Raw genomic sequence first — 12,676 nt, 5'->3', positions numbered from 1 at the left:
CACTCGGTACATATATTTGATATGATAGTATAGAAGCCCCGAGATTTCTTGAAGAAAATAGTACCGGTTTTAGCTGTAACGAGATCGCGTGACGATAACAATCACGTACGATAATTATGACGGATGGTGGTTGGGTGGTGACGGTTTACCGCAAAACGACTAATCTCTTCTTGTATTCTTTGCAATATTGTTGGTGCTCGCACGAAAAATGAACAAAATGGCATGCTGGAATTTGACAGGAGGTGAGTCTTAATTTCTTAACTTTTCTAAAGCGTGGCTTTTCTAACCGAAGATCATTTTCTTCTCCCTTTTTCCTTATTTATTATTTCTATGCGTTTTGTTTGCATTGCATGCTTTTCATATCCTGATGCATGATCAATCTTATTCATGAGGTTTACTAATTATGGTAACTATGTAAAATTTGGAACGATTCATTTTAGTCGAGTTTTTTTTACCTTTCATACTTTTCGTTCATCGTCCGATCAAGATTTGTAGGTTATTTTTTTTTTTCGTTTTCTATTTCCCGTTACTTTGCATTTTGGCTTCATAAAAAGAGAAAAGAAAAAGAAAAGGAAGATGAAGCGAGTAAAAACTTTTACGAAACGCTTTATAATCTTTTGCTTTAAACGATCGTTCCTATTTAATTTCCTTGCTTTTAGCACAAATTCATTCTTCTTCTTTCCTCGTTCAGTTCTACAACATTCTATATTAAATAGTCTACCATCGACTAATGTCAGTTGCAACGTAATCTTATATTTTTTTGGTTTTTTTTTGTTTAATCATTATCACGTGCACCAAACTAACGTTTAATATTGTTTCGCGTAACGAGATCATCGATCAATCGAGCTAAAAACTTCAAATTGTGAGCTGTGATCGAAACGACCATTATTTTCCTTTATAAATAAATCTGTATGTCTTATGTTCGATCGAGTAGAAGCAGCAAGAAATGAATAAGAATAAAGAGATCATCGTACTCGACCACAAAAGATCAAACGCGATCAATATTGGCATGACAAAATTGCCACCACCAAGATCGATCAAAACGGCCATCTTAAAGATGGATGCGACTATTATGAACAGAGAGGGTATCGAGGTAAGATTTTATCCTTCATTAAAATTTCCTATCTATATTTAGCTATGAAATATCATAATATTAATTGAATTAAGATTCTCTATTTAAAATCTAATTTTTGAAATTAATCTGATAGATCAATTTTATTCTTGTCCTAAGATAAATAGAATGTCGAATTCCCAGTTTATTTTATATTTTTATCTTTTTTTTATCTCCATTATCGGAGAAACAAAATTCAATTAAATTTTTTGTTCAACGTCACTCTTTGCATTGATTTGTCACATATCTCGAATTCTAGTTTTTTAATTATTCTTCTGATTTTTCTAATTTTCTCTTTACTCATTTCTTTCGTTCGTCCCATTATTTCATCCCTTATCCGTACACTTTCCTTTTGCGGTATTATACGCGATAGAAACTCCTGACGATGCTACCAACAGAAGAAGAAAGATCAAGGATACAAGAGGCACAGGCTGCGAATCCCGATCTTCCTTTGGGATCGGCAGAACAGTTCCTCCTCACTTTAGCATCGATATCGGAATTGCCAGCAAGATTGAAACTCTGGGCATTTAAACTGGACTTTGAAAATTCTGAAAAGGTCAGTTAAAATCATATTTTTATTTCTTTTCGTTTTATGCACTTAATGTTAACTTAAAACGAAAAAGGAAATAATTCATATCTATTTTCGATTAGAATAATTCAGTTTGATAATGAAAAATAAAAAAAAAGAACAGAAATAATTGAACATAAAATAAATTGTATAAAAAAAGAAAAACAATAAAAAATACTTTTGATTAAATTTAAACTTTTTAAAGTCGTATAAAAATAATATAACGTATAAAAATTTGTAAAATTATCGAATATTTCACTACATTTAACAATTTAGTTTAGTCCATTTGACTCATATCCTAGTAAGAAAAGATCCAAGGATACTTCTTTGGCTCTTTCCGCGACAAATTCCAGTTATCCTACTAAAGAAATCGGTTGGTGGACGTACTCTCCTCGTCGATTCTCTTCAGTCCATGCTTCTGTGAGCTTCGCAGAAAGCATTTATACGCGTCGAAGCGTAAAATAGTTGACCGCAAAATTTCACCTCTTCTCACGCGCGTGTCCGGATCGATCGTGAGATAGAATCTCCCATTTTTTTTATTCTTTTGCTCGATGATATGGAACGTACTATTTTCAAGTTTATTCTAGTTCTTTTTAAGATTATACAAATAAGATTAAATCGAGATATTAAACATTTTATATTTATATTTAAATATGATCGAAAGAAGATGAAGTAGAAAAACATAAGAAAATAAAAGAACGAAGAAGAAAAAAAAATAGTTATCGCGAACGCGTATCTTTGTGACTTCAGGAAATTGCAGACCCTTTGATGGATCTCAAGCAGGGAATGGAGACGCTGCGAGTGAATAAAACCTTTCGTGGGATTCTAAGCACGCTTCTTTCGATCGGGATATTTCTCAACGGAAACGAGGTAGGTAGTGAACTCCGGCCAAATGACATCCGCTTAATTCGTTTTATATAAAGTCGGTAAAATCATCGAGATTCGATTCTGTACGATATATTCTTGTTCCAATAACGATGTCGACGGTAACGATAAAAATTTCTCCTGGACTCGTTAATAATTCAGATAAAAAATCCTTGCATTTTCGTTGTCTCTCTCTCTCTCTCTCTCTTTCTCTCTTTCTTTTTCTCTCTCATCACTTTGTATGAACATTCGATAGATGCACTCAGAATGTAAACTAACGTAGCGAAAGAAAATTAAAGAAAAAGAAAAGAAAGTGAAAAAATAGATAAATAAAGAGATGTGGGTGAGATAGAAAGAGAGCAGAATATAAGGGATATCTAGTAGAAAACGACACGTCCCTTCATCGTCTTTTTCAGGTGAAGGGCTTTCAGCTGGAATACCTTGCCAAAGTACCTGAAGTAAAGGACACCGTTCACAAGCACTCGCTACTTCATCACCTCTGCTATATGGTGATGGAAAAGTTTCCGGATTCCACAGACCTTTATTCCGAGGTAAGAGAGAGAGAATAGGAAAGTTTGCGTTCACTTTTGCATTGTCGCACGTGGGTAATCGAGCGACATTTACACGATAGCGAGTTTCCAATGGTTTTTCTTCTCTTTGAAAGCTTCGATTTGTTTCGAATGGGTTTCTACTTTAGAAAAGATCTATTCGAATTTTGAATTCGAATCAAGGAAAATTTGTAAGAATTATATATTTGCATAAATGAAAAAAAAAATAAACAGAAAAAAAACAACTGACTCATTTCTTATATGGAATGACTTTCGAAGAAGTCAAAGTGAAAAAAACAAATCAAAAAAGACTGACTTTGCCTGAAAAAAAAATCGGCGACTTTCAGATTGGTGCAGTGACACGTGCTTCAAAGATCGACTTCGACGAATTAGCTGCGAACATTGGAAAACTTGAGAACGAGTGCAAGGCGTCATGGGATCATTTAAAATTAATCGCCAAACACGATGGTTCAACCATGATGAAGGTCAAGTGAGTAACCAGCTGCGTTAACTCCTATATTTCATTATTTTCGATCTTTCCGCGAGTTGGAAAATTTTTGGCAATTTCTACGACTCCGAAGCCTTTTCTTGGCTATCTTCCAAATTACTATGCCATTAATTAGAGAAAATGTCCTTGCTTCAGCATCCCTTTCTCTCCCTCTCTGTCTTTTTCTCTCTTTTTCTCTCCCTTTGTTTTTTTCCCTTTACTTTTTTCTTCTTCCCTATCGCATTTTCTTTCTTTTTTTTTATCTAATTTCTCTCCAATATCGTTCTTATCTATACCTTCCTCATTCTTTGCTATATATATATATATATATATATATATATATATATATATATATATATATATATATATATCTGTATGTGTGTGTATATATCTACGAAGCTAAAAGGTGTCTTTTTCCCTAATATTTTTTTCACTTTCGTTTACAAAGTAGTAAGGCATCGAGTTTATCGGTTGACTGCACGTGAAGTACACTCGTCCTTGACATCTTTAGCAAAACCTCAATCTACTTTCGGTCCCGTGCACACTTGACTAATCTTTCTCTCTCTCTTTCTTTTTCTCTTTCTCTTTCTTGACACTTCTTTTATGACTCTGTTTTTCAAAATAAAAAACGATTTGTCCACTATATATAATAAATTGCTATATATTATATATATATATATATATATATATATATATATATCGATAACACTGCAGATGTTTTCTGATCCTTTCTTTTGCCTTATTACGTTCATTTCAGGATGTCTGACTTTCTGGCCGACTGTGCGGAAAGGATAATAGTCCTGGGTATCGTTCACAGGCGTATTATAAATCGATTTCACAAGTTCATACTCTGGCTTGGTATACCGCTCCATAGAGTACAGGATACCAAACCGAATGAGTTTTGTAGGATAGTATCGGAGTTTGCTCTCGAATATAGAACAACGCGGGAAAGAGTGATACAGCAGCTCGAGAAGAAAGCCAATCATCGAGAAAGAAATAAGACAAGAGGAAAGATGATCACCGAGGTAAGAGGATCTAAGCTAAGCATCAAGTTTTCTTTTTTCGCTTGATTCTTTCTTTTTTTTTCTTCTTCTCTATGGTGTTCTCGAAAAGGTCTCTTTCTCTCTCTCTCTCTTTCTCTCTCTCTCTCTTTCTCTCTCTCTCTCTTCCTATCTCTCTTTTTCTTTCTTTCTCACTCTTTCTGTATTTCTTTTGTATTCTTTTACAGGTTGGTAAGTTTAGGACGAAAGAGGATCGAGCAGACGCTGAACTGAGGCAACTCCTCGGAAGTGACATTTCCGACGTCGAAAGTATTCATGGTACGCTACCCTGGCGAAGGCAGAGAAAGGACGGTGAGCTTTTGAGCATTTCTTTTCTTCTTTGTTTCATTTATATTTCAAGACAAAGATATTGAACTTATATATAATATCTTGCCGCTATGTAATTTCTAATCTCAGAATATTTCTAATCAGAATATTATCCAATTGGTAGAAATATATTTATTTTAAACGTATTTTTGTGTTATATTACTATTCTAATGTATGTGTAGATTATATTTTAGTTCTAGTATTGATCAATTTAATTTATTTAATATACAAGGCCATCAATACGTTTTAAATCATTTTAATCTCATATTATCAAATGAGCAATTCGTTTATATATTTTTATATTTGTCAATTTTATCTTGAAATCGAGTCTAAGAATTTTGATGAAAAGGAATGAATCTATCATTTTCGGGTATGAGAAAACAATTTAACAAGGTTTCGACTTTGGGAAAATTCATTTAGAGAATTAAATAACGAGATAAAATATAAATGATTTTAGTGTTACATGGCCAACTTCAAAAAGCACAGTAAACAGCGAATTTTATATGGTTTTCTTAGCACTAAAATTATTAATGTAAATATTAAAAATAAATGATTTTATCATTATACACCGTAATTGGTGTGTACCACGGCGAACTTTACAATGCGTGGTACGATATTTGCTGAACATCATATATATGGCTGTCTTCTGAAAGTTAAATAACTTCACATGTACGGTATTCACTGCATCTCATATGGATTTCCCAGCGTCGGTATATAACATTTAAAGAATTCAGCTATGAAGAAAGTAGTGGCGATTATCCCAAAAATATGTCTGCTGAATGGCTGTAGGAAAATTTTTTTATATCCTCTGTTTTTTATATCTTTTATTAAGTGATGCTTAATCTTTTCGGTTCTTAATAATTAAATGACTTAAAAATTTACTTTATCCATTTATCGCAAAATAACTCGTCGAAGAGAAAATGTTTTTATCATTTTTTCAAGCATCTTTTGAAAGATATCTATAACCATTTTAAAAGGGACAAACGTTTTGCGTTGTATCTTAGGAGACAAGAAGAAAGCGTGAAAATTATTCTTCATTTTTGTAAACTCCTTTAGCTTGCTAGCATCGTTAGGCTAGATAAATGTCGACGTCTTCAAGTTAGATCTCGAGAGCAAAGATTTAAGAATAGCAACGGTCGTTTAACTTTGTTACTTGGATTCGGTTAGATTATTTATTTAGTATTATTTTAACCAATTTCAGTTTTTCCTTCGTGTATTACCTTTTTAATGTTATTACGAAAATGTTGATAATGGGACATAATATTTTCTGTTTTCATTCATTATCTAAACGTACATATTAAGATAGACTAATAAATAATGTCAGAATTTTCTATTGAATTGTCAGCATTTTTGACTGAATAGTATAGTATTGAATTGATCAATAAATAATGTAATAAATTCTGACGGTAATCTAGTAATAATAAACAATATTTTTCAACAGTTATTTAATAATAATTTAATAATAATAAAACACTAATATGTATATATTGTGAATATTTTATAGTGAATTTACAGTATTTTTATTATTTATATTATTATTTTAATATAACGATATTGTTTAATATAACGCTACTATTTCGTGATTATTAAACGAAAGATAAACTTTTTCTCAGGACGAACCACGCTGGGACCTTTGCTGAGAGATGAAGGTACGAACGGTAATCTCACTGACGGCGATGACGAGCTTCTAGAATCTCTCGTAAAAACTGCAACAAAGACGCCAGCTACGAGGACGACACCGAGGGAACGTAAAAGGACGAGGCACGCCGATCGTAAGTCTTGTAAGTGTGATCCCCGCACCCTGCACCTCCACTCTGTTACATTATTTTTTATCTTCTTCCACGTTTATTTATAATTTTGTTTACCGGCTCATCAGAAACGGCTGGTAATTAAAAAAAAAAAAGAGAAAAAAAGAAATAGCTGAATGCGATAGAAGCTGACGAGGAGAAAGTGCAGTTTGAGTGATCGATAAACGTAAAACTTGAGGGACTCTCGAGTATCGACGCTCTTAGATTGAACTCACGATTAAAATCTTCGTTCTTTTGATCTCTCCTGCCTTTCCATGCACCTTTAAAGCACAGATTTTTTATCATATATATATATATATATATATATATATATATATATATATATATATATATATATATGTATCTCTCTCTCTCTTTCTCTTATTCATTTCTATCCTTTACCTTGTAATTATAATTATAATATAATAGAAGATAACGATATAGAGATGTGCTTAATATTATTAATTTGTTAAATAATTAACAATATCAATGAAATATTGATAATAATCGTCTTATCGATGAATCGAAATGAGAGTAGTAAAATCGTTAAAGAGTTTATTTGTAAGTGCATCTCTCTATTTGACTCCCACGATGCTTCACGATGGCATCAAGAAGAAGAGAAACAATAGCCGGAAAAAAAACCGAAGGGAGAAGGTGAGTAAGCGGTAAGAAGAACGATCCAGAGCGATGTCGTTGCATAATGTATGGGGATTACAGAAAGACTCGGCGCTTTTTCCGGTTGGTACGCGCCGAGCGAAAGAGCCTTTCGCGTATCCTTTTTTGTAATCGATCGGTATAGGTACATCGAACGTAGGGAATAATCCTTCGTTGGGGAGTTTGTACGTGAATCTCGGTGTAATCCGCTCATTCGCCGGGGAGAATCGTTCGTCTTTCCTCTCTCTCTCTCTCTCTCTCTCTCTCTCTCTCTCCCTCTCTCTCTCTCTCTCTCTCTCTCTCTATCTCTCTCTCTCTCTCTCTCTTTGCTATATTTATGATAAGCTCGTGTACGCTGCGACGTGACTGGGAGCCATTCTTCCGCGTTATCGTTAGTGCAAACACGTATTAAATTTCTTCTATATCCTTCGAAAAGAGGATCCTTCTCGATATAAATTCGAAAAGAATTTTCTTTTCTTCTCCTACCATGAAGATCCTTTTGCAAGCGAGTGGAAGGCTTTTTCTTAATAAGGGGGTGTGGTGATATTAATTTAATAGTTATACCGGTGACGGTAGCTAACAGGCTGGCTAGCGTTCTTGCCTTCTTCTTTTTTTCTGCTCGACAGTGAAGCGATCGCGCACACGGGAGAACAACACCACGCCAGAAGGGTATCAACCCTAAAGGATCACCTTTCGCCATACGAAGGTTCGCCTTTTCGCCTTTTAGATTTCTCCATCCATTCTTTTCTTTCTCGTTTTTTATTTCTTGCATGGCATGCGATGGAGACTCTCTCTCTCTCTCTCTCTCTCTCTCTCTCTCTCTCTCTCTCTCTTTCTCCCTCTCTTGTATTAATTTTTCATTATGAAATAACAAGGTGTTTGTATTTTCCCTTTTGAATTTTACGACAATCGTCATTATCATTGTCATGATCATTATTATCATCATCATCTAAGGTTTCTCAACATCTCTGTTTATTTCTCTCTCTCTCTCTCTCTCTCTCTCTCTCTCTCTCTTTCTCTTTCCTTCGTTTATAACTAACAAAACAAGCTCACCGCTTTTGCGCATGCTTCTTCGTTGAATCCGTGTAACTCACAAAGCTTTCTCCTAATTGCCACGTTTAACTCAATATTAATCTCCGGATAACGTGCCGTAACTTGTAACGGGGCATCTTGTTTCTATCTGCGACCAATGTATAGAACTGTGAATGAAGAAACGAAGATGTATTTGTGCCGGTGGTTTAAGTAAAAAGTTTAGACTACTGGTATAAAGCAAGTAAGTTTTCGCTTGGTACAAACACCGAAAAACATGTAGAGAAGATGCTTTCATCGCATCGTGTATGTGTATGTTCTTATGTCATTTTTTTTTCTTTTATACGTATATATGATGTGTACATATACATGTACATACGTTTAACTCTATACACATATATAACTCGTAGATTCGCTTTCTTTGTATATATAAGCCGTAAGTCGTATAGGATATTTCGTTGTACGTTAAATTGATAGATTTTTCTTTAACACACAGCAAAATTTAACGCGTAATGTTATATCTAATAAATTATTTTCGGCATCAAGAAAACGTCAGATTGAAAAATTTATCCGATACTTAGGAATTACGTAGAGAGTAATTTAAATTGTTTCAACGTTTCATATAAATGATATCATTTTTAACACAGCAAAGAGAGTTATTATACTTAATATATTTCTTGAATATATTTCAAGCTAGACCATATGTTAATATGGCATTATTATGATGAGAATTAAATCGTAAAGAATCTATTATATAAAAATCGTAAAAAAATACAAGTAACTTCAAAAGAAAGTCCTTTTTTGAATAATAAATTATTTATAGAGATTTATAATCTAAGGTAGGAAAAAAATTTCAAAAGTTATTTGTTGATTTGAATCAATTTAATAAAAATAATAAGTCATAAGTTAATGCTCCACTTTGAAAGAATTTTATTATAAGAATGATTTTTTTGTATCTATATATCGATCAAATAATTGATATAAGTAAAAGCAAATACATTCGTTTACGTGGTGTGTTATCAGTGCCGATTTGAATGTTAGAGCGAGAGGGGTTCACCGACGAAATAATTGAGGAGCCACGCCTCGATACTTAAACGATTTATCAATTAATCAATCGATCATCATATTACGATAATGATTGCTTATCCCATTGGTTTACGTTTATTTATAACCGAATTCTTTTCTATTAGGGAAAAAAAAAGAAAAAGAAAAAGGAAGAAAATCCTTTAGCTTTGTTTTATTTTTCTTTTACCGATAATTAAATTGCTAAGTCCAAGAGATTTAACAGTCGAAAAGGTAAGTAATGCCTCTCTTTAAACGATCTCAGACAACTCAACGTTCCTCTGCTAGCTGATAATACGACTTTATTATCGAAAATTCTCTTTTTATACCTCGTTATCGGAACAATGGACCTTACGTTCTATTTCTTTTTGTGAAACTGAATGGGAAAATGCAACGGAGGAACGGAGACGACATAAAGGAGCCGTGTTACCGGTAGATAAAAGAAATCGTAGTTAGTTTTAATCGGATACTTTTAAGGTATTCTTTCGTTTTGTGCTCCTACATATATCTATCTAGCTTTTACTCGAAACAACTTTGAGAAGCGAACAAAGTAGTTACTTAGATATGTATCCATTTATTGTTTCTTCGTAAATTTATCGGATACAAAATTGATAATATGTCATAGAACAAGAAGAAAAAAAGAGAAAGAAAAAATAAGGATCCTTTTTAACGATATTTGCTTGTTAATTAAGTATATTAAAGAAAACGTTTTTACGCAAGGACAATGGCGATCTAAAAGATCCAATAAATTGGATTAATCGTTATAAGGAAAATGAACCAGCCACTCGATGATTATTCTCTGATTTTTCTCCTTTGTTAAAAGCATCTAGAACTTCTTTTCTATTATTATTATTATTATTATTATTATTATTATTATTATTATTATTATTTTCTTTTTTCTGGATCCTTTCTCTTTCCTCTCCTCTCCTCATCTCTTCTATTATTTTCTTCTGTTTTTATTTCTTTTCCGTTGAAATGAGCGAGAAGCGAGAATCCTGCCGCGTATTCTCCGTTTCGTATTTAACATTTAAATGAGCCACGAATCGCCTTTTTTCCTTTCTCGCTTAACTCTTTTCGGTGAAGATTGCATCGTGGGATAATGACTGCTTCTGATTAAGACGCACACGAAACGAGATACCTTCTACATCCGACGTTTTGCCATAGAAGGAAGGAAGGAAGGAAGGAAGGATGGAGGAAAGAAAGGAATGAGGGAAGGAAAGAAATATACGAGAATCTTCCTTTTGCTCGATAAAATAAATATTAACTATGAAACTTCATGAAAAATACGAGCACGTCAGAAACGATTTAATTTATTTATCAGACGATTAACTAGCATGTTAGTTTCGAAGCTTCGTGGAATGCCGAAAATTGAAACGAAGCATGGCCATAAAGTTGTATAAAAATAATGAAATGAAAGTAATGTTGTTTCAACGATTTAACAAATCTCTGTGTGTATGTCTTTGTATGTGTCTGTATGTGTATATATATGTGATTAGGAAAAATATTGGCACAATCTGCTCTTTTTAAAAAGAATTTTATACGAAAATAGAAAACGACAATTGTAGGGAAATATTTATTTCAATAATTCGTTAAAATGGAAAGTAATTTGTCGTTAAAAATTGTCAAGGAAATCATCGAAAAGAGTTAGATTATGACAATACTTTATCTACCTAATATATTTCTATATATATATGTATATATATACATATATATGTACATTTATGTACATAGCTACGTGCTATTAAGTATCTCGAAGGGATTTCTTTTTCAGTGCGTAGAACGTTGAAGAACGGCCTCTCAGAAGAAGAAAAGAAACACATCGCCGCTTATATCAAGGGCTATTGACTGTGATAATATCCACCCTTTCCCCCTACAACAACCCTTGGGAACTTTCTCATTCGCTGTGAAGTCGCTAGCGAAGGGAACGAGGATTGACCATGCGTGGTCCAAGCAAACTATTATGTAAATCGTCCTTCTTACGAAGATTCTTAGGCGGTTCAATACGACATAAATGAAAAGGAACAACGGATGACGACTGGATGACACGCGTAAAACGTGACAAATGATTGAGGAGGACATATGAGAGAGAGAGAGAGAGAGAGAGAGAGAGAGAGAGAGAGGGAGAGAGAGAGAGAGAAAGAAAGAAACGAAGAAAGAACGATTCCTCCATACAAAACAGACTTCAAGAAACGATGTCTGTATAACATACTTTTATCAAATCTCTTTATCAGCACGTATATCGAACGGTTTTTTAAATTTCTTTTCTTTTTTTTTTTCTTTTTTTTTTTTCTTTACAAATTCTTTCTTTCTTTCTTTTTTCTCGTTTTTCTTTTCCATTGTTTTCTTTTTTCATCTTTTTTCTTTTTCTCATCTCGCATGGTACGGTTATTTTTTTTTATTTTATTAGATCGAATCAATTTTTAGTAAATATTTAAAAACACATAACCACTCCATGCGATCTCATATACATGTACGTATGTAGGTAATACTATCTAAATACCTACAATCTTCAATGAGAATTATGATTTAACGAATGAAAATATTTTTAATTTATCTAAATTAAAGAAACAGAATTGTTTCTTTGACTATTTTTGCATATACGAGAAAAATTGGCTTGGGTAAAAGAAAGATAGGGTGATGGATATAAACAATATTAATTGATACTTCTGCGAGTAATATTCTTTGAATATATAATATTGTATATTCTGCCATTGGTCATAATCGTAACAGGGTAAGTTGTTCGTGCCTGTGCTAGTTCAACGAATTTTCCGATTTTTTCTTGTCAGTGCTACGATATAGATCGCTTATACATACGGTCGATGGATAAATTTGATGAATAAGAAAGAAAAATATATAAAAAGATAAAAAAAAATAAATAAATGAATAAACGAGAGGAGCGATTCCGTGGCTCGTTTTGTGCCTATTGAAAAAAAAAAAAAAATAGGAAGAACCTCTTTTGAAATCGATATGTTTTCGATATGAATTTTACAACGAAGATTTGTAACGGTGTGATTTATCGGGTGATAGAAATAATTTAATTAATTTAATTGTTATTACATTATTGTGTCGTAAGTATGTATTAATTACTGTAATTCTCAACGTAAATGATTTTTGAAATAAAAATGAAAAATGTTAAGTTCTTTACTTATCGATTTCCTATCTTTTAAATATTTTTCTATATTTTTATTATTTTTTCTTT

At 32.8% G+C, this 12,676-nt stretch overlaps 1 protein-coding gene across 4 annotated transcripts in view; it reads left to right on the top strand.

Moving 5' to 3' along the window:
- LOC124422178 (FH1/FH2 domain-containing protein 3) overlaps nucleotides 1–12,613 on the top strand; it is a 63,436-nt gene extending 50,823 nt beyond the window's left edge. For 2 of the 4 annotated variants that reach the window (XM_046958285.1, XM_046958284.1), the window contains 9 exons: nucleotides 935–1,093; nucleotides 1,485–1,667; nucleotides 2,430–2,549; nucleotides 2,960–3,094; nucleotides 3,439–3,581; nucleotides 4,336–4,603; nucleotides 4,807–4,930; nucleotides 6,559–6,726; nucleotides 10,596–11,241. In XM_046958285.1, the coding sequence (XP_046814241.1) occupies nucleotides 935–1,093; nucleotides 1,485–1,667; nucleotides 2,430–2,549; nucleotides 2,960–3,094; nucleotides 3,439–3,581; nucleotides 4,336–4,603; nucleotides 4,807–4,930; nucleotides 6,559–6,726; nucleotides 10,596–10,729 (1,434 nt within the window). In that variant the 3' untranslated portion in view covers nucleotides 10,730–11,241. The other 2 variants (XM_046958286.1, XM_046958287.1) reach the window with 2 other exon arrangements.
- Nucleotides 12,614–12,676: the final 63 nt, after the last annotated feature.

The sequence above is a fragment of the Vespa crabro genome, chromosome 2, assembly GCF_910589235.1.
Source record: "Vespa crabro chromosome 2, iyVesCrab1.2, whole genome shotgun sequence".
NCBI classification, from domain to species: domain Eukaryota; kingdom Metazoa; phylum Arthropoda; class Insecta; order Hymenoptera; family Vespidae; genus Vespa; species Vespa crabro.
Note: the sequence above shows the minus strand (reverse complement) of the source record. Positions and strands in the feature narration are given on the sequence as shown.